The sequence below is a fragment of the Polyodon spathula genome, chromosome 18, assembly GCF_017654505.1.
Source record: "Polyodon spathula isolate WHYD16114869_AA chromosome 18, ASM1765450v1, whole genome shotgun sequence".
In the NCBI taxonomy this organism is placed as follows: Eukaryota; Metazoa; Chordata; class Actinopteri; order Acipenseriformes; family Polyodontidae; genus Polyodon; species Polyodon spathula.
Genome location: NC_054551.1, coordinates 17,493,151 through 17,520,831, shown reverse-complemented (window position 1 = coordinate 17,520,831; position 27,681 = coordinate 17,493,151). Strand labels below are relative to the sequence as shown.

The 27,681-nt window shown below is 38.4% G+C and overlaps 1 protein-coding gene across 1 annotated transcript in view; it reads left to right on the top strand.

Moving 5' to 3' along the window:
- acbd6 (acyl-CoA binding domain containing 6) overlaps positions 1–27,681 on the top strand; it is a 94,811-nt gene that overhangs the window by 32,686 nt on the left and 34,444 nt on the right. The window contains exons 5-6 of the mRNA XM_041278409.1: positions 7,666–7,771; positions 14,539–14,628. Of these exons, the coding sequence (XP_041134343.1) occupies positions 7,666–7,771; positions 14,539–14,628 (196 nt within the window). The remainder of the gene's footprint in view (positions 1–7,665; positions 7,772–14,538; positions 14,629–27,681) is intronic.

Sequence of the window (27,681 nt, the reverse complement as noted above, 5' to 3'; positions counted from 1 at the left end):
CAGGAGGTCCATCATCGCAGCAAACTGTGTGGCATCCATGGCTCGTCTGCTCCTTCTGAATATGCACTGCTTGGGGCAGTGCCAGTGAATCCCACTGCTGACACCACGTGTGGAAGGGCTGTGGGTAATTCACTGACTAGGAGACAGACAGGTGTACTTGAAAACACCACACAGGTGCCCAGTTTTATTTTCAAACAGTTCTTGCTTTTTCCGGCAGAGGACACTGTTGACCGTGGGCTGCCTATCAACGATGATAGACAGCACCACGAAAATACCACAGCTGGTACGTGAACAGCAAGTGCACTCGCAGGTGCTCAAAGAAATAATAATGAAAACAGAAGGCGAAAAGAACAATGGAAAATAAAACAGTAATAAAACTACAAATAAAAGGTGCTGCACTCGGCAGCGTTATCCCGGTCGCCGCTACCCGCACGACCTGGATCACCGTCCTACTCTGTAGGCTAACTAGCCTGCTCTTTTACAATACGCCGGGGTCTGCCCAAGGGTTCCCCGCTTTCTCTCTCTCGCTGTGAAACTCTCTTTGTTTCGCCTGATTCCCGGTCCTGGATCAGAGCTTCCGCACTCTCGGTGCATCTAAGTGGGCAGACCTGAGGAAACAACAGAGCGTTAATTTATAGGGCTAACAATCTCCCAAGACGCGCCTCTCAGCCATTCAGAGAGGGGGAAAGTCTACACACCCACTTCCCCACCTCCCTGTGTCACTGCCATGACTCACAGGCGGTTGTTGGACAACTGCCGCCCTCTTCCTGCAGCCCGTGAACACGCCAGCAGAGTCAGCACAGATCTCTCCCTGTTACAAGGTGTTATTTGGTTGTAAAATGCTTAATAATATTTAGAACGATGTAAAGTTGTAGTTTTACAGTGGCAGCCAAAAGGTTAAGCATTCTGCAACCAAGTAACAACAGAACATTCAAAGCGAATTCTGTAAAAACAACAGTATTTGTGCATAATGAGAAAATGCAAGAGCATGTTTTGTTTTTTAAAGTCCCTTTTTTTTACATTGCTGTTGAGTTTTACTAAAATGACACCCTTATTTTCTCTCGCATACATTCACATGCTGAATGCTTTAATGACTTAGGAAGTGCAAGTGTAATATATGTCCTGAGGACCAGCAGTTGAAACTGAGAACTCTCTTTAATCTAATGTATTACAAGCTATTCTAATTAAAATGGAAAGCTATACTAATGTAAGTGCAACTGGAATTATTTTGTTAGTTACAACTGCTTTAAACAGTCTTTAGTATAGAGCTTGATGAACCATCTGAAATATTTGGTCAAAAAAAGAAATATTTTGTTGACCAGCACTGTTCCCTTTATGGCTAAAATGCACACACTCAGTTTGCTAACTTTCGCAAGTTATTATCATAAATATCAACCTCATTTGAGACTCCAGCCTCTCAAGGTAAACCTATTATTTTTAGACCATTCTTACAAAGCATTAACATAGCATATTTGTGGCTGTCTTGCGGCTGATTTTCTGATTTCCCTCTGTAGAAATGCACGTCACATTAGTGCAGAGCTCGCTCACCTTTACCACTGGCACAGGGTGGGCAAAGCAGGCGTCTGGAGATTCTGCCTCTGTAGAGAGTGCTGCTCATGAACTTTACAGTTTTTGACTCATTCTATAATTGAATACTAAAATCAGTGAAGCACAATCTTCCTACTATATTTAGAAATATAAATACTCCAGTAAACATAAATAAAAAACACACTACTCACTTTTGACAGTTTTTGTTTTATTTCCCTTTTAAAAAAACAGCCATTTCAGAACATTTTGAATAGTAAAAATGTAATCAGCACATTAGTCAAAAATACACATTTAAATGTATAGTAATTGATGAAGACGTCATTTTTTTCGAGTTTATTCATCATGTGACTTCACTCCACTTTCTGCTGAAACTCAAAATAGCGGCTGCACCAACGAAGAAAAAAAAAAGCAATGCTTCAGTAAGATAGAGCAAAGTAAGCAAGCTAAATGAATTGTGTATTTCATTATTGTTCAGTTTATTTCTTTCCACGCTACCTGCCTTTAATGAGCTATAACTAGCGATTTTAAACCATGGCTATTTCTTAATTGAAATATATTTTCTGACGACGAAGAAATGAGCTAAAAACTATTTTTCTAGCTATGCAATCCTTAAAGGAAATTGATCACTTTACTGTGTAAAGGATGTAGTCACTACACTACACACCATTGGTTTCATAAAGACATTCTGTTTGGAGACACGCCTCTCAAATAAAACTGCAGAATTAGGAAAGAAAAAATTGAGAGGATTAATTATGCGTTTGCATTAAAAGGGGCACTATTAAATTACAATTGGATAATACATAAGTGAACCTGTTTTAGAGCAATGAGTCAGTCAACACACCTTTATCTATGTTTCATATTTTATCCTGGTTATTATGATAATGCCAGTAAAACACTAAACTTAACATGTGGAGTACTGTTCATAGGATTACTGTCACATACATCAGATTACTGTCACACTTTCTCAGTCAAAATGGCAAGTTTCTCAGTATCTAAAAAGCTTAGCGGGAACGCTGTTGACCAGTCACACATGAGAAATGCATTGCAGATTTGAGAAAATATGATATTAAACTTCTATTGCAGTAGAAAACATTCTCCCATAGCTAAAACTGATCTAGCCATTTACTAATTTGAAACATTCTCCCATAGCTAAAACCTGCCCATTTACTAATTTTGAAGCCAAAGGGTTCTTCTCCATTAAATAATAGATTTTACCTGTTATTATTAGAGTGACTGCTTCACTGAATTTCAATTTGCAGTTGTGTCAGATTTTACTATAAAATCCTAAGTTTGCAGTCATTTAAAAAAAAAAAAAAGAGACCTGAAACATTTGTTTTATCCCCCACAAAATCCCTGGACATCAATCTGTCACAGGTTTCCATGTAGCTCGCAAACCACTCTCCAGTTGTGATGAGAAATGGGACTATCGTTTAGTATAAATTATTGGGAGTATCAGATTGGAGGTGTGTCTGTCTACATCTGTCTGTCTGTCACATTTTTCCCACAGTCATTTTAACATGCTTTACCATTATACTAACATCTGATTTGCTTACCTAATGATAGCAAGGTCTTAAATGGCACTTCTCCAATTTTCACTAAAGTGTTCACTGCATTTCTTATTCCATACTTTCTGTACATCTTGTTGACAGCCACCGCCCTTCGTCTTCTTGATCGCTCTGGTTTTGAAGTTAGTCGTGGCAGGTGGTGGATGTTACGGACATACTTGTTTTAAAGGTGACCTCTTTTTTTATTCACACCAGTTCTGCGGCTTGTTTTTAATTATTGATGACGTTTGACAAGATAACACCAAGTTATCAACATGTGCTTCTCAAATGTGTAAAAAAAACAATAATTATAATCTTAATTCAATTGGTATGTGGCATTACACCTTTAAAGAGGGCAACAGATGACAAAGTATCTTGTGACCTTCCCAGAATGCTATGCTGCCTGGCTGATGTCATGTCATTTATCAGTATATCGTTAATTCTGTCAGCTCGCTGCCCTCTTGAACCAGAAGCGAGTCTCGCACACAAGCAGAGTGATTGATGGCCTCCACAATTGATTAGTTGTTCTGGGACACAAATGAACTCCCATAGCAGGTAATAACTAGGGTCACTGCATATGATTTGGGGTACAAAAGATTGCCTCCAAATTAATAGGAAACTAGGTCTACGGTAATGGTGGCCAACACTGGGATGGGATGGGATGGGATGGGATGGGGGGGAGGTGGGGGGGTAAATAATATTATGTTGTCTACAGGACAAATGTGTTGAGGTCATTGACACACAGTGTGATCTATAAGAAAAGCTGGTGGACAAAACAATTCCAGCTTTTACGGCGTAATTCTTGTTCCTTTCGACGGTTTTTATATTTTTCAAAATCCGGGTTTAATGATTTTCTGTATTTTTATACACCGGTGCATATAGTGAAGGCTCCCATACATGCACATACATCATTCCTAGAAATGGATAATCTTTGCTCATTAAAAAGAATTTAGCAAAGCTATATTTGATTATCTAAAATATTTTGTTGATATTCTGTGATGCAGTGCTCCGCATTTTAAGCAGATTACTTTCTGCTATAAATCATGCAACAGGCAAGCGAATTTTAATTTAGAGCAATTATTTTTCATTAGCAAACAATCCATTGAAATCCAAAGAAGTCTTAGTGCCAAGGTAGTGTTTGACAATCTGTATCATTAGTGTCCTTGTGTATGGTACGTACCTCTGCATGCTCAGAATGGCAGATGACCAGGATCATTGTCAGCGTTGAAGTATTGATTTTAAGTAACAGTCCACTCTCAGTATGCAAAACATAACATGGGATTCAATTAGCCATGTGCTTCTCCCAGAGCTGTACAAGTCAGGTACTTTACTTTAGAACTTGTGCAAATAACTTAAAGTAACTCGGTTTATTATACTGCTTAACAGTATGTGAAGCACAGTGCAAAGTTAGTCATGCACCCAGTCCTGGGTTTCACAGCTCCTTCGTTTTAGGTATTTTCTTGACAAAAGTTCTGTCATTCAATTTATACATTAGACCATGTTTTTGTTTGTTTGTTTTTTATTTTTACGTATCATTTCAACAGTTCACTTTAAAGTCACATTGGTTTGTTTCCAGGTTTGCTATTAAAATAAATACAACTGGAAACCCCAAAAGATAACCTCTTCTATAAGTATCCCAATGAAGGGCTTGTATATTTTAGTAAATCTGCTTCATGGTCTTTAGTGGCTAACTCTAAAGAGTAAGTCGCTTTACAGCTTTTTCCTAATTTGTCTTGCTGTACCCTCATCTGTTTGTTTGCATTCGTTCTGAGAGCTTCTTACCACTTGAAGTCTCTGTTAAGTTGCTTTTAGGTGTTACTCTTTGGTTCTAGTTGCTTGCCATATACAGTAACTAGATCAGCTTACGATAGAAGAGCCATCCAATGATCCACCACTTTGCATCAAGTTATGGTGCTGGCGCTTATACTAGACAGAACTACCTGAAATTGTCTGTGACAAGCAACTAGAATAGAGGAGCAGTTCTTTTCAACAATGGCTTTCTTTGTGCCACTCTCCCATAAAGGCCAGTTTTGTGAAGCACCCGGGCTATTGTTGCCGTATGCACAGTGTCTCCCAGCTCAGCCGTGAAATACTATAACTTGTTTAGAGTTGCCATAGGCCTCTTGGTGGCCTCCCTGGCTAGTGCCCTTCTCGCACGGATACTCAGTTTTTGAGGACGGCTTGTTCTATACAGATTCACAGTTGTGCCGTATTTCTTAATAATGGACTTTACTGTGCTCTGGGGAATATTCAGTGCCTTGGAAATGTTCTTATATCCTAACCCTGATTGGTGCTTTTGAAGAACCTTATTTCAGATTTGCTTTGGATGTTCCTCCGTCTTCATGATGTAGTTTTTGTTAGAAAATGTGCTAACCAACTGTGGAACCTCCCAGAGACCGGTGTATTTTACCTGAAATCATGTGAAACACCTTAATTGCACACAGGTGGACTCAATTCAACTAATTGTTACTTCTAAAGACAACTGGTTGCACCAGAGCTTATTTAGGTGTCTCACAGCAAAGGGGATGAATACTTATGCAATCAATTATTTTCTGTTTTATATTTGTAATTAATTTAGAACAATTTGTAGATTTCATTTTTCACTTTGACATTATGGACTCTTTTTGTGTTGATCAGTGGCAAAAACTCCTTATTAAATTTCATTTTGATTCCATGTTGTAACACAATAAAATGTGGAAAAGTCCAAGGGGGTGAATACTTTTGAGAGCCACTGTATATAAACCTCAACTTTGTTTCGGATTGTATTCATTCAACATTCTCCTTCCCTCCCTGCCTAGTATATAAACATCAACAGTGTCTCAGATTGTATTCATTCAGAAGACCTGTTAACTCGCACTTCATGCCTCTGTAGTTATCACTGAACTTATAAAGAGAAAGCCGTGCTTGCTTCAAGGCTATCTAAGCCCAACCCCCTCCCTCCTCTTCTTTGCCAAACGGTCTCTGGTCTTGATAATAGGGTCTCAAAGCAATTATATGTTGCATGTGGCAGGGGAGAGGGGAGACTGACTTCGCTAAATTAGGTTTTCCTTCTGCTCCCGCCGGCTCATGCCGCTGACGCGACAAGGTGATTAAAGCGGAAAAATAATTATAGATGAGGTGGAAGTGGATCCCAGTGGAGATGGCAACTCAAAACAGTTACTGTTCCAGCCAGTTCCCTTTAGCACATTGCTCTCTCTGCTGCATCTTATTTACACCACACCTGTTTGGTCCTGTACCATGACAGGCTATCACCATGTGGGGTTTCTGATACAGTAGTGTGTGTGATACACTCAGTTTGCTTTTCAAAGGCAGAATGCTAGCGGGCACTTGTTTGTTTTACATGTGTTTTAGTTAAGATTGTTTTCTCATGCCATACAAACCAGTAGTAGATAATTTTTATAGTTGCGTTTTAAGGGATTAATGGGTTAATATGAAAGGTTGCAACATTTCTATAACAGTTATCCCAGTGGCAATTCCCAATCTTGTGTTTTAAAATTACAAACCAATACACGTGTAGATGTTATTGTAGAACAAGTCTGACCTTGTCACGTGCAGAAACAGCTTGTACAGTGCGCATGTCGCACTTAGTTTGAAATCTCTCTCTAGCGGACCGTCTCTGTTCGCTTGTATGTTACATGGGTATTCTGTGCACATGCATTTCTACATATGCACACAATACCTGCATCTCATGTTAATTTTCCTTTATGATACTGATTGCTCTAGTTCTATATTTGCAGCCGTGACCGAGGGTATGTCACTAACATTATGGGCTATAGTGAGATAATTGTAACTCTGAATATTTATTGTAATACTGGTTTGAAGTCTGCTGTTCATTAATCGTGTTATTGGTTTCTGTTAAGTGTCCTGAAGTGCAATTATTTGTGCTAGGACTGGTGAGCTGGCACCAGGGTTAGCCAGAGTCTGAACAATTAGTTGGAAAGCCTGTTTCAAATGAGTTGTGCCCATGTGTCTTACTTCAATACACAGATCAACATTTTTATTGTGTTCTTTGAGGGGGGGATACTGTGTTTCACTCAAAATCATTCTAAAAGTGTTCATTCCTGGTGGAGAAAAATGTGCTGTCAAGTTTAAGTAGCATTCACCTAGCTAGAAATGCCATTCCACATAGTCTGGCAAACAAGATGACAACCATTTAGAGGGACTAATACAAATGATTACCAATAAAAACTCAATATCTGAGTCACCAGAACACATAAGCATTCATATGGCACCTCAGTAGCTGTACTGTATGTAGGTTAAGTTGAAGTTTGCTGTAAAATTTATCGTATTGCATTTATTAACTGTCAGATCCCTAAAGCTGGAATGGTGGTTTACTCAATTTCTTGATGACAAAAAGATAATAATAATAATAATAAAAACACAGTTTCTGCTTACAGCAGGTGAGGGGCCATTTGGTTGCTGATATACATTCTCAAAATGATACAATGAACCTCAAATAGTCCTATACTGTACATTCTCTCATTTACTCTTTACACAGGAGAACTCCTCCTCAGCCTGGCTCGTTTCAGCACACTTTTCATCTTTTGTCTTTTGTTCCTTGCCTTTCTTAAAGGGAAGAAGACAAGAATATATTTGATTACTGCCGAGAGAACAACATTGAGCATGTCACCAGTGCCATCCATTCCAAGACCGTGGACGTGAATCTGAAGGATGAAGAGGTAGGCTTTGCATCGTAGGATTGGAAAGTATATTCTAGTTTGGTTTACTGTGTTTGTAATTGTCGTTTACAAAATTGAACTATATATATATATGTGTGTGTGTGTATATATATATATATATGTGTGTGTGTGTATATATATATATATATATATGTATATATATATATATATATATATATATATATATATATATATATATATATATATATATATATATATATGTATAAATGTATATTTGATGATATTGAAATTTGTAGTAACTGTCTGAATCTCTTTCAGTGCCATTTTGTGTTTTAAAAGAAAATTCAGCAGAAAGCTTACATCTTCCACTGCATAGCTTATTGCAATGTGGAAATAATCTTACCAACAGGGGGCAGTAGTCAGCTTTTAACTGTTCTATGTTGACTTCCAGGCTATGACTCTGGTAAGGTTATGCATGACCAACCCAGCATCTAAAATGCAGACTTAATATTAAGGTATGCAATTTCACACTTCTTTTGATAAAGCAGGGTCGACCTGGGTGACAGATGCAAGTGCACAATGTGCGTATCAATGCCCCGGAAGCAGCTTGTTGCTGACGCTTCCATCCAAACTTCTCTGGATTGAACCGGCGGCTCAAATGTTGATTAGAGCAAATGTTTCTACATCCCTGCTGCAATCTGGGTCACTCTGTTTCTCAATCAACCAAGATGTGGCTAAACAGAATAAACAGAAACGTTCCTTGCGGAAGTGAATCCTTCACGCAGGCGTGGCTGTTTGTTATTGCTTTGGCTCACAAACGGCTGTCATGCATTTTGTCTCGCTCATCCCGGGTCAAAGCGTGTCGACCCTCATCCTGTGGTGGGTCGCTGGTTTCACACTACGCAGGATTGTGTCCAGTTAGCCAGAACCTGGGTCCGCACCTCGGAAGGAGTGCCTGTGTGAGGGGCTTTTCAAATAAAAATGATCTCTTTGGACATTTCTTACTGTTTCCAAATACTTGGTTTAAATCCTGAAAAAAAAAAAAAAAAAAACTATACTGGTATATTCCTCACTTACCCACTTTCAGTTTACAGTAAAAATGCATTCTGAATATCGTGCCATGCACAGCCACGCTGTGTGTGTGTGTAACATCTTACAAAATCTATTGTATTAGACAGCCCTAAGCAAAAAAAATAGGTTTGTATTAAAATGACAAACGTCTTCCTGACTATACTACACATCCTTATGTGGTTCTTCAAAAGTGCATTACTGAAGGCAAAAAGTTAGCAAATCACACCATTCTATAGTTCTAAATATAACATGGTAACCCTCCCATTTTTTTTTTTCACAGTTACAAAAATACATATAAATATATACAGTGACACAATCGGCAAATATTGTGGTCCTTTTTTAATGGGGGTAATTACCCCTAATGTAGCACAGGTTTAAACTTGCACAGAGTTGAGTCAGGCTTTTTTTTTTTTTTTTTTTTTTAATTCAGTGCTGTCTGTCACAAAAGGACTAGTGCTAATTTGTAAGAATGCTAACCGCAAGGATTTTACAAAGTGCTCTTTTCAGTTAAGCCAATTTCCCTAACAGAGTTTAAGTAGCGGGTTTAAAAAAACAGAACCTGTTCTTTTATGAAGAGATCTGTGTTTCTTTTTCTACCCAGTAATAACTCTCAGGGTGTCGTAGTTTCCTTGTTAGCTAATCCCTTGTAGTGCTTGTATAGAAGCAGGCCTTTACAGGTTCAATGTAGGAGCATTCCTTTCTGCTAATACTCACGCACTGCATAGGTTTGGGCACATTTCCAGAGGAAACGATTTCCATTTTTGATTTGAGCTGATGTGTAGATCGTTGCGTATCTAAGCACAATCTCAGTATGAACACACTCTTCTTATCTGAGTATTAGCAAACTCTTCTGAATGTATTAAAGTTGCTGTGATTGTCTTGTGATCTTTGCTTGTAAATATATATATATATATATATATATATATATATATATATATATATATATATATATATATTTGTTAAAGTAAATAATAGTTGAATATGTTGGCTAGTTGCTTATGGTCCTTATGGTCACGGCCACATTCTTCTGGGTTTTTTGTGTGTCTGGGCTTTTTTTTTTTTTTTTACATTTTGCCACAATTTGCAATTCTGTTTTGTTCAGTCTAACTGTAATATAACTTTAAGTACCGTGTACAAGCCTTCTAATTGTAATCTTGTTTTAAATCTTGCAAGCGGAAATTTGACTTCTACCGCAACTGCACTTCCATCGGTCTGAAACCACACACTGCATAATCACTGTTCTATACTATTTGCCTATTCAGTTCTGCTGTACCCCTGTCTTCTGCAGGGCATAGTGGAGGCAACTGTAGTGCATACGTACATTGTATCCGAGGCGTCTGGCTGTTCCAAAGCATATTTCAATGGCCAGATTGGGGAGAACAAAACACAAGTTTAAATGTCCAGAATATTGCCACATGCAACACCTCCAGTGTTTTCACAGTAACAGATTTCAGCTTTAACAAAATAAATGAATCAATCTTATCATCCTAAGTACATGATTAATTCCATGTGGGGACAAAGATAAAACATGTTTTTTAATTCTCTCTTTTTTAAAGGAAAGAAACACCTTGACTTTACAAAATGAGTATCAAACATCAACATCATGTTATTGAAAGTATCTTAAGCACTCTCCAGTTGTTTGTTTCTCAGTTGAATTTTGATCTTTCAAAAAATAGGAGTTACTTGAAGAGTGGAATAATTGCTTAAAAATATGACCCAATTTTTCTTAAGGGGTAAGTAAAAATAATCAGTTTCTTAATAAAGACAACAAATACTGGTGGTTCACTCCTGGATTCTTTTTCTGAGTCTTCTTTCTATCACACTACAGTTTTACATCCAGTTGTGACGTTATTGAGTTGATCAGAGTTAGTGGTTATATGGAGCATGTCTGTCTTTCCATTATCTTTGTGAGCGGCTAATATTTTCATTTCAACACTAGGGGTATATTGAGGAACCTGAAGACATATGTCTGCATGTCAAACTTACATTTTTATTGTGCATTATGATGTGGATGATCTAGTCTTTGCATCCTCACAATACAGTACGTCATTACTCAAGCTTTTTTACTTTAGTTACCTTTTTGACATGAGCATTTCAAGTTGCCATTGATATGTAACAATGAGTTGGGAATGGTGACTGTGTGTTTTATTTTATAGCACTTGAATAGATATCAGAGAGCTAATCAGAGTGTGGGGTTTTTGTCATCTACGATCAAATGCAGTGTCAAACTTTAAGTATGAGGAATAATGAAAATGTATATTTCACCAACAATCCCCACACCCTAAGCATTCCGTTGTTCTAAATCAGGGCGTGGTGTTCCAGATATCATTACATCCACGTCATTGATCATAGTTCGATTAAGACATATGCAATCTGTGCCATGGCTCATGGCCCCAGGCAACACAGAGCAACTCAACCTGGCATCACACCATTGCACAGTCCACATCTAAAGGCTCCAAGTTCCACATTGCTGTGCATAATTTATTTTGCAAAAGCACAGCTCTATTGGGAAGTTAACTTTGTGGTACAATCATGAAGCTCAGAAATAAATACATGAATTTGCCCAGCTGTCTTTTCTGATAGCTATCTCAACATTGTTCATCCATAACTTTAAACACTCAATCAGAAGATGGGCGGTAGTAATAGAATTGGTTTTTGTCAATGTCTTTTGTGTTTCTCAGTCTATCTTTTTTATTATCTGTGTACCTAATCTATTTATTATTGATAAGAAAAAAAGTGAATTCTTCTTTTTGTGGTTTTTTATAATATATATAAAGAAGTTTCAATTTAATTATAGAAGTCTTTTTAATAACATTTTAAAAAATCTCTCTTGTGCCAACTTTCTTTTAAAATGTATTTATTTTATCTTCTTTATTTCTATTCTGTTATTATGGCTTCCGGTAGACTTTTGTGATATTATTTTGATTGCATGATGTTAAGTAAAATATCAAAATTATGTTCATATCATTTTTACTGTCTCAGTCCTAAAATTCTAGGTGATGCAAAATGTTTGGCCACAGCTGTAACAGTGACTCTCCAAACATTCCAACATTTGAAGAAATTGAAAAGAGAAAATGTTTGTCATTGAATTGAAGTTTTTTTTAGTATTTCTAAATTCTGTACTATTGAGTGTTTAATAATTCTGGACATTATGACCATACATCAATCCTTGTGTGTGTAGGGCCGCTTTAACCTTTCGTGGGCCTGGCGCCAAACAGATTTGTGGGCCCCAATTTGTGGAACTATTGTTAAAGACAGGGGATCGACACAGAAGTTGTCTTTGAAACATCGCGTTTTTTGAGCACCACTTAAATATTTTTTCAACATTTTCTTAGTCGCTAGTTCTTCCTCTATGCTTACTCTCCTGCTCTACCTCTCACCAGTGCCTGCAACAGTGTGTGCACAGGCAATATAGGTGGTGTAGTAAGGTCAAAACACCCAATCAAAAAACAATCTGGGGAGTATTTTTAGTGTACGTTCATAACACTCTGCTTTTACGTTCAAAACAACACACTACACACTTTCAAAACACTCAAGCTCAAAACAATACATTAAGTTCAAAGCATTTACGTTGCTTTTTACAGTTACGGTATTACATTTGTATTTTTCCCAAGCGTTTTTCAGCTAAAGCGAACTGAATTAACCAACATAACAATGTACTAATTGAAACTGTAATGGTACAAACGTACTGTATATCAAAATACAGAGTTGAAATACAAAGCAAATAAAAATTAAAATTACCAAAATTAACTATATGCACATTAAAGGAAAAAAAACTGTATCTAGAAACACACACACCCCAATACAGTAAATTGGAATCTATGGCAAACAGATGACCTTGTTTCAAGCATACTGGTTTGAGTTATTTTGTTCCAAAAACTAATTATTCTCGAGGGATTGCAAATGTTTTCGCTATACAACATGTTTTGAATGTTATCATGTTTAATAAAACTTTTTATTGAACAAAAAATGTGTTTAATAGTATAACAAATAGTAACGTACTGATAGAATGTGGCTAGTTTGTGGCTCACCTTTTGTTGTTTTTTTTTGTGTACCTTGTGTTTTTACATTAGTTGGCCATCTGTAATGAAAAAACGCTGGCATTGTCTCCGAAAATTATCCTTTCTTCCAGTGTACTCTAAGTGCATCTGTGTATTTCCCATTTTGATACATAACTAAATATTTCTTGAAAGTTGGACTCTCCTTTTCTAACAGGTCTACCCATCGTGTTGAAGTGCTCTGCACGTGGTTTGATTGTGATGTTGCATAAGATATCAACAATAACCCTGAGGCAGAATTGCATTCTGTGTAGTTAGCTAAATAGTAAATAGCACTAACACTTTGTCAAATGCAGAAGGACATTCATATTTCATCTCATTTAGACAAATTTAGATTAGCAGTGTTATTACACGCACGTTTTACGCATGTTTAGAAGAAAATATATACACTGCTAGCAACAAAATACATTGAGATAAAACTAATAGGCTAAATGTATCATATGTAGCTGTTTTTATTTATTTAAGCAATTATTAGAAAATATGGTATATGTACTTATTAGTATTAAACTCCATTGATATGATGGTGTTGGAGGGGAGTGTTTTCGGTGTATGTAGCATTGTGTTTTGGTCTTGAAAGGGAGTGTTTTGAACATACGCTTGTTACACTAGAGTGTTATCAACTTCAGCCGCTCCCTTTCTCCATACTGGTTTTCTGTCCTCTTTCTCTCTCTCACTTCCCTCAGCGGAGGCTCCAGGGGGGGATCACAACAGTGGATAAACTCTTGGGTAGTGGTTATAATGGTGGCCGTCTCCATCTACCCCTCATCATGTGCCTGTAGCCCTTATGTACAGTCCCGCCCCCTCTCGCTTCTGAGAATCTGGTTGGCGGAGAGCTCAGTAGCCTTAGCTTCTCGCCTAATCAGTGCTCCCACCACCTGTCCATCACAGAGGTCCTCCAAGGATCTTAATAGGGGCCAACAGCCCTCCCAAGGTGGTTGCAATGTAAACACACATTTTCTGTGTGTTGAGATATGTACACTTAAACATATTTAGGTCATTATGGGCCCCTTCCAAGTGTGGGCACGGTGCCTTGGCGCCATTATGAACCTGGCCCTGTGTGTGTGTGTGTCAAAACAAAAGCTGTATGAAACGGGCATTACCCAGCTGCAGGTCTGGTTTCTGAATTGACCTACAATACTGCAGCAGCCTTGTGATTCGGGCCCGTTGGACACTTTCCTACACACACTATGATTCTCTCAGTGAAGTTCAGTTATAGACCATAATAGTTTTTTCACTATCCCATTGTTTTAATCTCTGGATATATCTATGAGACAGCTCACATACTTTCTGTTTGCTGTTTACAAACCATTCTATTACGGTCGCAAGTCACCTTGCATTATGTCCCATGGGATGCTTTGTTTTTGTTCACAAAACTCCCAATTCTTGTTACAAATATCTATAGAATTGCCTTTATCTTAACATATAAAAAATGCTTACTAACTTCTGTATCTGACCTTCCTAATCCTGATTGATATACTGCAGCTCAGAAATGATTCAGACAGGTGTCATGAAGTCCTACATTTTAAAGAGTTTGTACACAATTGACCCAAAGTGTAAATGTAGAACAAAGTTCCCATTAAAGCAACATTTTGCTAAAACTGAAGACCGAGTTTGTCAGTTTCCCTAGTGTTTTGTGAAACTGGATACTGTTAATGTTGTATTTCCCCTGTCTTGCAGGGGAGAGCATTGCTGCATTGGGCCTGTGATCGAGGGCACAAAGACCTGGTGTCTGTGCTTCTTCAAAACAAAGCCAACATCAACAGCCAGGTAAACCGCGGGGTTCGAGGGGTTGCTTTACATGATATGCTACTGCTAGCACAATACTTCCATCAGTCATACCTGCCATGCACTTGTATTCACTATGTAGGTCTCAGATGTGCACTTTAGACAGAAACCCAGGGTACCCGTGACATCTGGTATTACATGAAGTAAAATGAAGTTCTCAATGTGCTTGCCAGGAAATGTGTTACACTTGCACTTCCTAGGGCATTCAACCTCAGCAGTGTCTTCAGGGTCAAGCATCTTACTGCCGACAAGGCATGCTGTCATTAGGGGAAGCAGCTGGCTGATTACTGACAGGCGAAAGGAACCTAAAGGGGTGAGGATAATTTCGGTCTCCATGTGAAATGAGGATTAAAGTGTAAGCCAGTCTAAAAGCAAGGACTGCAAACAGATTTATTTAAACTAGTGCCAGATATCATCATTTTAAGCAATACATTTGGTTACACATAGATTTCTTTCAAAGCTACACATTTGAGACTTGTATAGTGAACGGATATGTGTGGTGTGAAATTACATTGGGGAATTGTTTGTTTGCTACGATCACTGCTGTAAAACAAAAGGACAGTTTCTCTCTATTGTAATTCGGTGTTGTCACAGCCAAAAAAGATGTATCTGAAAATCATGTTGTGCTTGTTTTGAATCTCAGCTATGACTCTTATGTTGGGGGGGGGGGGGGGGGGGGGTATTGAGGAAAGGAAAAGGGTATAGCCAGAAAAGTATTAAGAATTGTTTAGGTTTTTAAATGTATTGTGAAGTCAGAAAGAACTAAAATTAACGAATCCAGATCTCATGAACATTTGTTCCACAAACAACTAAAAATTCACAATTCGGACCTCACGTGCTAATAGGGCACAATTGCTGAGATTCTGCTTTCGGAAAACCTGGGGGGAAAAAAAAAAGTTTGGAACTTGCATACAAAATAACTAGCAGTATGGTGCAGTGCAAAACTATTTTTTTTACAATCCACACTGTCCCTTTTTATTTTTTTTCTGTTTCACTTTTTGCATTTGTGGTCAGTTTTATTTTGTCTTTGTTTGTGCTGCTAATGGTCACAGTGGAGTCTGCTGCTCTGTAAAGGATTGTTTCTATGCTTCTAAAAATAACCTTGCTGCGCATTCCTCTGATTAGGATATCTTTGTAATGTTAATATTGAAAGTAAAGAAATTGCAGCAGCACAATGTCTTTTTGAAAACATGGCAATACAACCTAAACAATCCTTTGTTCCAAAGTGTGTATAACAAATAACCGATGCCTGCTTTTAAAGACATTGATTTATACGATTCTAGCAATTTTATTATTTGTTTAAACAGATTGCAAAATTAAACTGTATTGTGATGGCTATAAAACTTTGGGGGGGGGGCGGGAAATCTGATTTTTATTTTGTAAGCTTGTGCAATTCAGTAATTCTCAGATTACACTAACATGTTTCATTCTGATGCAGACACTGACCATTTGAGATCCCTGTGGAAAACTGTGGGGATTTCCAGAACACTTGTAGATTGTCATACTTGAAGGATATTTTGCCAGAGTTGTCTTTGACGTAGCAAAGCCTTTTTTTTTCATCCAGGATAAACTATTCCCATCAGCATCTTTTATTGTTGCTTATCAAGTGATTTGCTACTTTCTTCTAGTCACGCTGTGCTATTCATGTGGATGTATTTCAATTTGTTAGCTGCATTTTCTATTGCAGAATGCATGCTGTCAACTTCTATCTGTGTGTGGACTTTCTCAAGAAAGTTGAATCCTGCCAAAAAGATTTGTTACAGCATTGCAGCAAATAACTGATTTTGATTTTGGCCACCACAGGAGTTGCTGAACATACTCACTTCTGTGACTTCATCTGGCAAAACATTAGTAATATATTCATAAAGACAACTGATAATTTCACATGCTTCTCTTGTGGCCTCATGTAACAATGTCGCTCAGATGCACCTTTGTTATACACAGTTTAATCTTATCTTATAGAAGAGAAGGCTGACATTATTAAGAGGCACATAGTGTACTTGCTGCATTGTTTTTAGCTTTCTCCTTGTACGTTGCCTTTTCTGCTCTTGCGTTTTCTTTGCATCACAGATGGAATTCATATTGATCTTTCACTACTTCCCACCAGTTGCAGAGCTCAGATTGATCTTTCTTTGGTATGACAAATGTAAGATTGTACTCTGAAACTCTTCCTATGCATTCAGAATTTCCATGGTTCCTCTCTTCTGTCAGTTGCACGTTTCCTTGTACAGCCTGTACATTTTGTCAAGAGAAGTCTGTTGACAAGTGATGACTTCATTCTGCATTAATATGATGGCATTGTTGGAAAACTTTCAGTGTTATTCTTCACTTTTGCTTTACTTGCACCAGGTAGTGTTCAGCACACAGACGCAATTTCCCCCTTGGTGGCAAAGGTATATTTTCTTATAATCACAGTGGTTCTTTTCTTTAGTTGTTGACATGCCTTGCAATGAAATCTCTGATGCTGATAATCCCCTAACTTCCAGCAGTCATGAAACATGGTCTCCCTCTCCTGCTTAATAAAGTGTTATTTTTCAGATTTATTTTTACTTTCAGGAGCAGCATTACCCTTTAACGTTACATAACTCTATCCAGAATTCCTCAGATGCTTCCTAATATTTCCTTTCCACTGTTCTAGGCCTCTTACCTTATGTTTAGCAAGTTTTCCTGTTTCTTTTTTCTATACCTGCAAGAACACATTCCTGCCTGCTTGTCCCATCACTTTCACTGGCTATCCCAGACATGATTATTTACATCCTGACTCTGCAAACTGCTTTACATTTTCACTTTCTGCAAAAAATAAAGCAGATTATGAGAACAAATTATTTTAATAAAGTCCATAAAAATGCAATACTATATGCATTTGTTTAAAGGCATTGCCATTATGAATTAAAACAAATGCTTTAAGCAAAATGAACTATATAATATAAAAACTTAAACAGTCCTAATTTTGCTACAAATCTTTCTTTAAAAATACTCGTGTATTAAACAAGTTAAATTTACATTAGGGGTCATCTTGCTTCGCCATGTCAGAGGCTACCATGCTGGTTTAAGGATTTTGTAAACAAGAAGTACTTAACCTTTTTTTGTGTTATTAGTTCAAGCACATGTTAATGCAAAAAAGGTGTAAGTGCCCACTTCACCATTTTTGCACACTAGGAAAGTATATTTGCCCTTTAGCTTCTTCACATTTCCCTTATTGTCAGAGATGCAGATTGGCCCTTTTAGCTTCTTCACATTTCCCTGATTGCAGTTTCATCCTATTTGCAAGTAAGGGACGAATTGTTCTGCACACTTTCACAAATACCTGGGGCAATATTTAATGTTCTTGTATTAAGTTCTGCAAAGCAACTAAGATGGTTTATCCCACTAAAATAGTACAAAAAAAAAAAAACTAATTAAAGATTAATTAGAAAAAAATGGCTGTGACACTTTAATTGACGTCTGTTTTTTTTTTAAAGAAGAAAATATTGTTAATTTTACAAAATTAAAAACAAAACCCACTGAGTGCTGAAAAGAGCTTTAATATATATCACTTAGCTGTCTGGTTCAGGTTTTGTAAAATGAACCGGGCAGAAAACGATCACTCTGACCCTGCAACTGACACTGGTAAACGAGTTTAATAATGTTTTCAGCTTTTGTTGTTCTACTTTCAACTTCTTTAAAAAGTACCGTTGTACTGTATTATACACTCGCATCTAATGCCTTCCAACTGTAAACCCACTATTGCAAGATTGGAACCATATAATAAAATGAAATATCACTCCAATGTTGACAGTCTGCACTGATTGGACGGTTATTGTTTGTGTTCCAAAGCAATGTAAAAAGGCGCAGTGCACAGCACACGCAGCTCATAAATGTCATGAAATTATCATTGCACCAGCTTTCGACAGCACCCCTGTACATCAAGCCAGCGGGGGGCAGCAGCGCCCCTAGCTCCCATGCCCCTGGTTCAGGGTCGGCATATTATCTTCTGTGTGTGTGTGTGTGTGTGTGTGTGTGTGTCTAATACCTTTTCTCCACCTCTGCTCCCCCCCCCCAAAGTCACTTTCTCACACCCTGTAATTTGTAAGATTAAGGGTATGAATGTCATTGTGGCCAGTGGAAGTCCTCATTGATTATCTACTCTGAATTAGTCACCCATGCTGCCTGGGATTATCTTTGTCAGTGTTCAGGATACTAAACAAACCTATTTGCAGGTCTGGAATTTTAAGCATTAAAGCCTTTTGTTTCCAGTTGGACTTAATGTGAGATAACAAAAAGGAAGAGTACACGTCGCACAGTAGAAGGGCACCTTAAATCCCACTTAACTAATCATTGCAGGTACAGATACTGTTTTAGTTTTGGTTTAACTTCTTTGTTACTCTTCTGGTTCTGTTGTATTATTCCATTGACAGTGGGAGTGTTAGTTGCCATTTCATTTGCTAAATGTTTCTATTTTAGGATTAAGCACCCTTAAATTGTAACATATTGAGAATGTGTTTAACCAATCAGAATAATCTTCACCACTGATTTCTAAACTACTGCCTGCATGTTTTTGTTAACAGTTAAAAATTCAGTAATTATTCATCTCAATTAACTTGTTGAGATGCAAGTACAATACCATGGAATAGCTTACAAGCTCACAACACAGGAAATATAATAAGGTAGTATAATAAGTATAATATAATAAGTATTGATAACAAATCCATAACCTAAAAAACAGTTTTCTTTGATTATATAGGCTTTTTTTTATTTTTATACATACATACACAGACACACTGCCAGGTGGTACAAGTTGTGGGTTCAGTTTTGTTTTGTGTCTCATGCTTCAACAAATGACTGTCACTACTGACACTAGCTTTGAAATTATCTTACTTTGACTGTAAAGGTAACAGGGCTAACCAGAGAATGGACAACATTTTTTTTTTCTGTTGATTTTTTTTGAGTGCGGTATCCAAGTAAATGAAGACCTGGTATCCTGGGGGGATGTAGTTTTTATTGGCGCCACTGCTTTCCCAAGGACCTAGCGGCAGCGTCTGATGTGGGTTTTTTTTATTATTATTTATTTATTTATTTTTTTAAATTCTCACTGAGGTTGACCACAAGTTTTGTTCTGTGTTACACACTCATTGTCTTGTGCAATACTCAGCGGTTTCTTTCTGTATAAATAATTAAGAAAAAAAAATATGTAAAAAAAAGGATGGAGTATTACCGCACATCTCTTCCTCAGATTCAGAGGGTTTCAAAGATAACTTCACGTCTGTATCAGAACAATCTCCGAGAGTGTCAATCCAAGAGCTGATCACCTCACCACTCTTCCCTCTATCAGGCATCTCTGCAACATCCGAACAAATGCCTTCCGAGCAGGATACCATTCCACACCTCTGAACTCAGGATCTCTTCTGAGCGTCTTTACTTTAAGGACTGGACTTTCAACAAGCTCATGTAGACCGTCCTCAAAAATGACAGCGTAATCCCAACAGGGAGCATCCCAGGCTAGAATCCCTTTTCATTTTCCACTGTGAGTCCATCTCAGCAGAACCTGTATATCCACCCAAGAAAACTCCCCAGCCGCACTCAGCTGTTCAGCGGCCCAGGTCAGACAACAGGCAGACAGTCTCAGAGTAAGCAGCTCCAACTACCAGCATGTTATCACGCCATCAGGCAGCCACTTCAGCCAGTGAAACTCAACAGGAACATTCTCACATTTTCAATGAAATAAAAGCATTCATGCAATAGTTTGAGGATACCTTATCCACAGTCAACCCCAAACTCAGCAATTGCATAAATGAGCGTCCACCATCGAGCAGTTTCAGTATTCTCGCATAATCGCAGCTGCTGCAACAGCTACAGTCACTTCTGGTTTTACACCAACCCAGGTTCCTACAATAGAGCCTCTGGTCTACAAGCAGATGGTTCCATCGTCTCAACCACTGCCTGTCGTCACTCAATATCCTAGCAGATTCAGCGCAGCATAATTGAAGGTAAGGATGTTAATTTTTTTTCTTATTGATATTATTTTCTTCTGGACCATATATTGGTGGATTGTGGAAACTGTCGGTCACACTGAAATCCAGAGACCCCAGATTACTGAAGAATCTTACCCTGGGGGAATTCGTCCTTGCCTTCGCTATATTAGAGATGTGTTGTATTCTGTATACCCAAACCACAGGCAAGAACTGGATTCTTATAGCTGTCGTGTAGCTGTCTGTCAAGTATGGAGGGACCATGTTCGACTATCACAAATCCTTTTCAGCAAAAGCAACAGCTATTGGCATCAGATAACCACATCATTGATTCTGGGCGAAACCTGACCTAGACCTGTTCAACAGGATTTTCAGCAGTCTCAGAGCCAACGCATGCAGGTTCTGCGCTTCCACCGGCCACTCAACCTCTCTCTGCCTAAAGCTGCCATAGCATTAACTTCCAGATCAGCAGTCTGCATCACTCCTCCTTATTTTTCTAATAGAATCTCTGTTCCCAACTCCATCCATTCTTCTGCCCCATCTGACCAATCTACAAGAGAAGACAGATTCAGGTGAAGAGTCATACACAGGAGGAAAACAAATATGCAATCATTTAAATTTTGGTATCTGCTCAAAGAGCCAATGCAAAAGTATTCATTTGTGCAGTTTCTGCGGGGATGCTCATTCAAAAGCCATCTGCCCAGTAGCTCCAAAGTGACTTTCTTCAACACTCACAGTCTCCACTCCTATTAATATTCCCAAATTGAAACAGAAACTTCTGGTTCATCCAAATAAAATATTTGTCAACTATTTACTTGACGGTCTAAAATACGGGTTTCACCCCCTCCATCCTCCTTTCAAAGCAAAAACCTCGATTCTGCTACACAGGAGCCCAAGACAGTATATTCTCTTATTCAAAAAGTTTAAAAAAGGATTTAGCAGGATTGCAGCTCCCCTGTTTCCAATATTCAGGATTAACCCCATCAGCATCGCCACTCAAAAAATATCAGGAAAAAAGATTCTCTTCATCGATTTATCATCATCACGGGGATCAAGTATTAGTAGCATTAACTCGCTCATTCCTCACAATCAATTTTCTCTACAGTATGTTACCATATCGGACGCAATTCATTCAATTAAATTGGCAGGTCATGGCTCCTGGTTAGCAAAAGCAGATATTTCTGATGCATTTAAAGTAATGCCAGTCCATCCTTCTCTTTGCCACCTGTTCAGGATATGCTGGGAAGAAGAATTCTATTTTTCTATGCAGTTAACTGTCGACTGCCAAAGCAGCACCAAAATATTTGATACTCTCTCGGAGGCTTTATGCTGGATACTTCTCAATTCATATTATGTTCCATTTCTGCTTCACCTACTCTGATTTTCTCTTCATGTCTCGTCCCTCAGATCCACCAGCAGAAATGATAACCAATCTTAAAAGTTTATTTTCAGAGGTTAGCATCCCGCTTTCAGAAGAAAAAAAAAATCGGCCCCCTTCATTCACTGGAATTTCTAGGAATCATACTGGACACAGAAAAGTTCAAAGCCAGCCTCCTTGTATCTAAACCCGATAACATCTGTTCCCTTATTCAGAACTTTCAGATCAATAAATCAATCAGGAAACACGTACTGCTCTCATTGCTGGGTCATTTTAATTTTGCAATTCGCATTATCCCCCAGGGTCGGACAATTATATCTTGATTACTTGCTCTTTCATCAACAGCTAGGAAGCTAGGAAAAACATTAAAATGTGGTCAACTCTCATACAGCACTGTAATGGCCTGTATGTTTTAGGAAGATTTAATTTCAGCACCGGATGATCTGGCTTAATTTACGGACGCTTCATTCAAGGGTTTTGGAGGTCTTTTAAACAATCAATGATTTTCTAGTGCATGGCCACTAGAAATTGAAAACCTATTGCTGCATCTGAAATCCACAGCTCTTCTCAATCCCAAATAGTCGCAGCAGGACATGTGTGAGGTCATCTTTGGCCGAAGAAATCAATACTTTTGCGATAACAAATCTACAGTTCATATTAATAAAGGCTGTTCCAGTTCACCTCTTATTATGCAATTTTTGCGGTGGTTAACATGGATTTCAGCGTCAAATAATTCTCATCCAAGCGTGCCATCTACCGGGCATTTATAATAATGCAGCTGATGCGCTTTCTCTTTTCCAGATTTCCAGATTTCACGGTCTGATCCCCACAGTTCAGCCAACTCCAGCAATGACAGCCCAGTTCAACCAGCTAATTTTCAACTGAACTCCGCTATCAGCGGACTACTCAATACAGCGCAAGCATACATGGCTGCAGCACTCACTCCTTCCACCAGATCCTTATTCTACCGGCTGGACCACCTATTTGACTTTCTGCTCCCAAAACAGGATTAATCTGACCCCATTCAACCAGGACTGGATTATGGCTTTTATAGCACACACAAAGGACTCTCTGTCTTGTACCAGCTACAATCAAATCCTATCTGTCAGGAATACAATACCAATTTTGCTTGATGTCCATTACCTCCCCAACTCTCCTATCAATACCAGCTGTCCGTTTCCTCCTACACAGAATCTCTAAGAGCTTTCCGACTGCTTCTCCTCGCCTGCCTCTCTACAGATATTCTAGCAATTTGATTTCAATTCTCTATCAAGGTTGCTTCTCTACATTTAGTGACCTAACAATGGAAACTATATGTCTAGCTGCATTTTAGTTTTTTTAAGATGCACAGAATATGCAGCTCCTTCTATTGCCAGCTTTCCTATGCTGAGTATTCGCTGCAGTGGACTGACGTGCATCTTGGATTCCCACTTTGTCCTCTTCCTGCACATTTCCAAAACGAATCAGCTTCAGCAAGGTCAATTTATTCAGCTATCAAAAATGGACTCTCCTCTATGCCCATATGCTTCCATGCAGAAATATCGCAGAACGCAAACCTATTTGGAATTCTGACCTACTGTTCATCGATTCAAGCTGGACCGTTATATCCAGACACTGGTTCATGTCTCATCTGTCTACGTTGGTTTCCAGAGCAGGACTTCCCCTGCAATTCCATACACCACATTCATTCAGAATCGGGGCAGCCACATCAGCAGCAAGAGCAAAGATTACCAGCATCTAATTAAAAATATGATGTGCAGGACCTCATCAGCAGTTGAATCATACATATGTTCGTCCCCATCTGAGATGTCATTTACACAACCGTCTATTGAAGGTATGTACGGAGTGTGGACAACCAAAGGTTTTCCCCCTAAAAGTTTTTTCTCTCCTTTCCACTGAGAGGAGGGTTTATCCATTGGCGGTTCTTTTTGTTTGGCTACATGTATAGGAATCTTTAGCGGGGAGTTGTGGTCCATTCTTTAGGGGGTTAGTGATCTCGCTTTCTCCAACCCTTGGTTAAATTCTGTGTCAGAAGCAGAGGGGAGCCCTCCCTTCAACACAAGGCTGTCTTCTCATTTCAGGCTCTCTGGGTGTGCGTCTAGTCCCAGCTTTAGAAGTCTATAATTCACCTCATCGAGGGCAGCTCTCGAGCCAGAGTTCTCCCTTTTCTTCCTTCCTTCAGGTGCTCAAGCCTCTCTTTAAATACAGGGCCCCCCCAAGAGACGAGGACCCCTTTTTCGTATGTCAGATCCCCCAGAGGACGGGGACACCTTTTCTATATGTATTCAATCTTTACTGACTATGTCCCTGAGGGTGCAGTGCACCCAGTCTTTGAGGTTGCCTCACCACGACACGGTCTCACCTAACTGGCGGTGACTTCACCACGACGCAGACCTCGTCCTGCTGAGGGCTTGTTCTTAACTGTGGGCGGCTCGAAGTCAGGCAACGTCACTACAGGTAGCCTAGTAGCCTTAATCCTTAACACATCATTTCTAAGTTGTTGTTAGTCTTCCAGGCCAGATTCGGTAGGTTGATAGATGCTTATGGGAAGATGGAAAATGCTAATGAACATATGTTTTAAGTCACATGGTTTTGCTGCCATATTGGATTGAAAAAAAACAGTTTGCCTAAATATAAAAATTCTCTTTCGAAAACCACTTATTGCAGGTGTTGAAAGTTGGTATAGTTGCTGATGGATAGTCCAAGATTAACTGGTGTTCGTAAGAAGCTGATAGGTTGTGTGGTATGGTAGCCATGCTGCATGACGTCAAAATCACACTGTACAGACGTCGTAATCACAAACTACAAAGATCATCTTCTCCCAAACCGCTAGTCTGATTGAAACAAATCAGATGGCACACACATTCGTAGTGTGGTTGTCTTTTAAAGGGCATTAAAGGTAAGTTGCTACAATAAAAAAACATGGCGGCCATGTTGGATTACATCATCAACATACAAAACTGGCTTAAAAAAAAACTTTGTCTCTGAAACCGCTAGTCCAATTGAACCAAAAATTGGCACACATGATCCTAGTGTGGTTGTCTTTAAACTTTGTTCAAGGGAAGTTGCTACAATAAAAAACATGGCGGCCACACTGGATGACATCATCAACTTAAACTGGCTACTAACTCCTTGTAGAGTGCAGATAGGGCCATGGTTACTGTGGAACACATATAGTAACCCATGTATGCTCTATAAAAAATTGCTTGTGACCTTTAACCTGCCTAAAGGTTAAATGTAAAACTGGCTAACAACTCCTGAGAGCGTGCATATAAGGTCATGGTTGCTATGTAAAAATGGCATTGCACTATTTGCTAAAGTGTTTGGTACTGTACTGGAAGCCGTAAAGTTGCTGGCAACTCTAGTTATTATTATTAATATTGCTATTTGATTTTTATTTTTTTATTTTACTGCCTTTTGCAAAAAAAAAAAAGTTTATACACCGTGCTTAGAAATTATTACATTTGTTGTAGTGGTTGTGAGTAATGATTAGAAATCCCATAATCTTTTGAATTTAAGTAAATGCATATTTATTTGATGTGTTTAGTATTTTTCATCAAATTGAGGGTAGTAAATTTGGGCAGTGTTTAAATTCGAGGGCGTCTTAAATGCAAATGAATATGGTAGAACCAGCATAACAGATTTGTGAGCTAGTTTGTCCCCAAGTTGTAAGTCTGTATTTCAAATAGGCTTATTTGTACCTTTTATTGTTGTCGTGGACTGTTTGGCTGCTGTCAGTGTAGTTGCTGTTCTGTCTCGATGTCTTCTGTGTTAAATAGTACTAAGTTAAACATTTCATAACAGTAAACTAACTTCAGATGTCATTCATTCAATGAACAATCATTTTTTACTTGCCATTTCATAAATAATTAGTCGATATCAGGGTAGGGGATCAGCTCTTCGTGTAACTAGGTAAGTTGCTGCTCAATTAAATCATCCTCACACTTAAATACATATAGGATAGGCAGATATAGGATATGGTAGATGCAGCTGTTAAAGAAGATGCAACAAACAATAAAAATCTGTTTGTGTTGACAGTAAATTTGATTTAGATTACGATTTGAGTGTGGCGAAAGACAACACTGGTTTATTGGAGTTCACAAAGAAAAACTTTTTTTAGCTTGTTACTGTAACCTTTTCACTTCATTTTTTCATATATATGTGTGTGTGTGTGTGTGTGTGTGTGTATATATATATATATATATATATATATATATATATAATATTATATATATATATATAATATACACACAATAGTCCGAGAATAGACAAACATTTTCAGGTGCATTGCGGCAATTGATAAGGGCACCCACAGCAATTGCGCATGGTCAGTGTTAATTTCAAGCCCTGTGTATACACACACATTGTGTCAAGCTGTTCTTTCTAAGGTTCAAGCATTGCAAAATGTGCTTGTAATGGAAATATACAATTGGTTTGAATTAATTGAAAATTAAGGCATGTTTTCGTTACATTTTGTTTTATAAAGTGGGTGTTTAACCCTGATTCCTTTAATAGTTTTGAGCCTACTTGCCATTTAGGAAAATGTGACTGTTGCACAGCCACGGTGAGCAGGGCATGCATGTCTGTTTCCTCTGCTGCTCTGGGTTCTGAACATGCTGAGCAAGCAGAGGATAATGGACTGTCTGCTTGGCCTGAGTAACACCCTGGTCTAATGGAGGACTATTTTAGCTTGACTTCCAGCCAGCTAATGAAGTTATTTACTCTGCTTTATTAAAACTCCTTTTCACCTCAAACATTTCCACTGAGCATCTTTCAAGGGATCGAAATGTCAGGATGTTTTGGCAGCATGCTTAGAGGATTATGTATTGTGTTTTTTAATTTTTATTTTAAAGTATGTAGTTGTTTATTTATAAATATACAGTTACACCAAACATTTTAGGTAGGCCAGTGGTTAAAGGGCTTATACCCAGAAGGTTCCCAGCTCAGCCACTGCTCACTGTGTGAGACCCTGAGTAAGGCACGTAACCTCATTGTGCTCCGTCCTTCAGATGATCTGTAAAACCGAGGTCCCATTGTAAATGATTTCCATATCTGTCTACATTATATATATATAAGCAAAAATTTTAGGCAGGTGTGAAAATATGCTGTAAAGTAAGAATGCTTTTAAAATAGACATGTTAATAGATTATATTTATCAATTAACTAAATGCAAAGTGAGAGAACAGAAGAAAAATCTAAATCAAATCCATATTTGGTGTGACCACCCTTTGCCTTCAAAACAGCATCAATTCTTCCAGGTACACTTGCACAAAGTCAGGGATTTTGTAGGCATATAGTCAGGTGTATGATTAAACAATTACACCAAACAGGTGCTAATGATCATCAATTCAATATGTAGGTTGAAACACAATCATTAACTGAAACAGAAACAACGTAGGAAGAATAAAACTGGGTGAGGAACAGCCAAACTCAGCTAACAAGGTGAGGTTGCTGAAGACAGTTTACTGTCAAAAATCACCATGGCAAGACTGAGCACAGCAACAAGACACAAGGTAGTTATACTACATCAGCAAGGTCTTTCCCAGGCCGAAATTTCAAGGCAGACAGGGGTTTCTAGATGTGCTGTCCAAGCTCTTTTGAAGAAGCACAAGGAAACGGGCAACGTTGAGGACCGTAGACGCAGTGGTCGGCCAAGGAAACTTACTGCAGCAGATGAAAGACACATCATGCTTACTTCCCTTCACAATC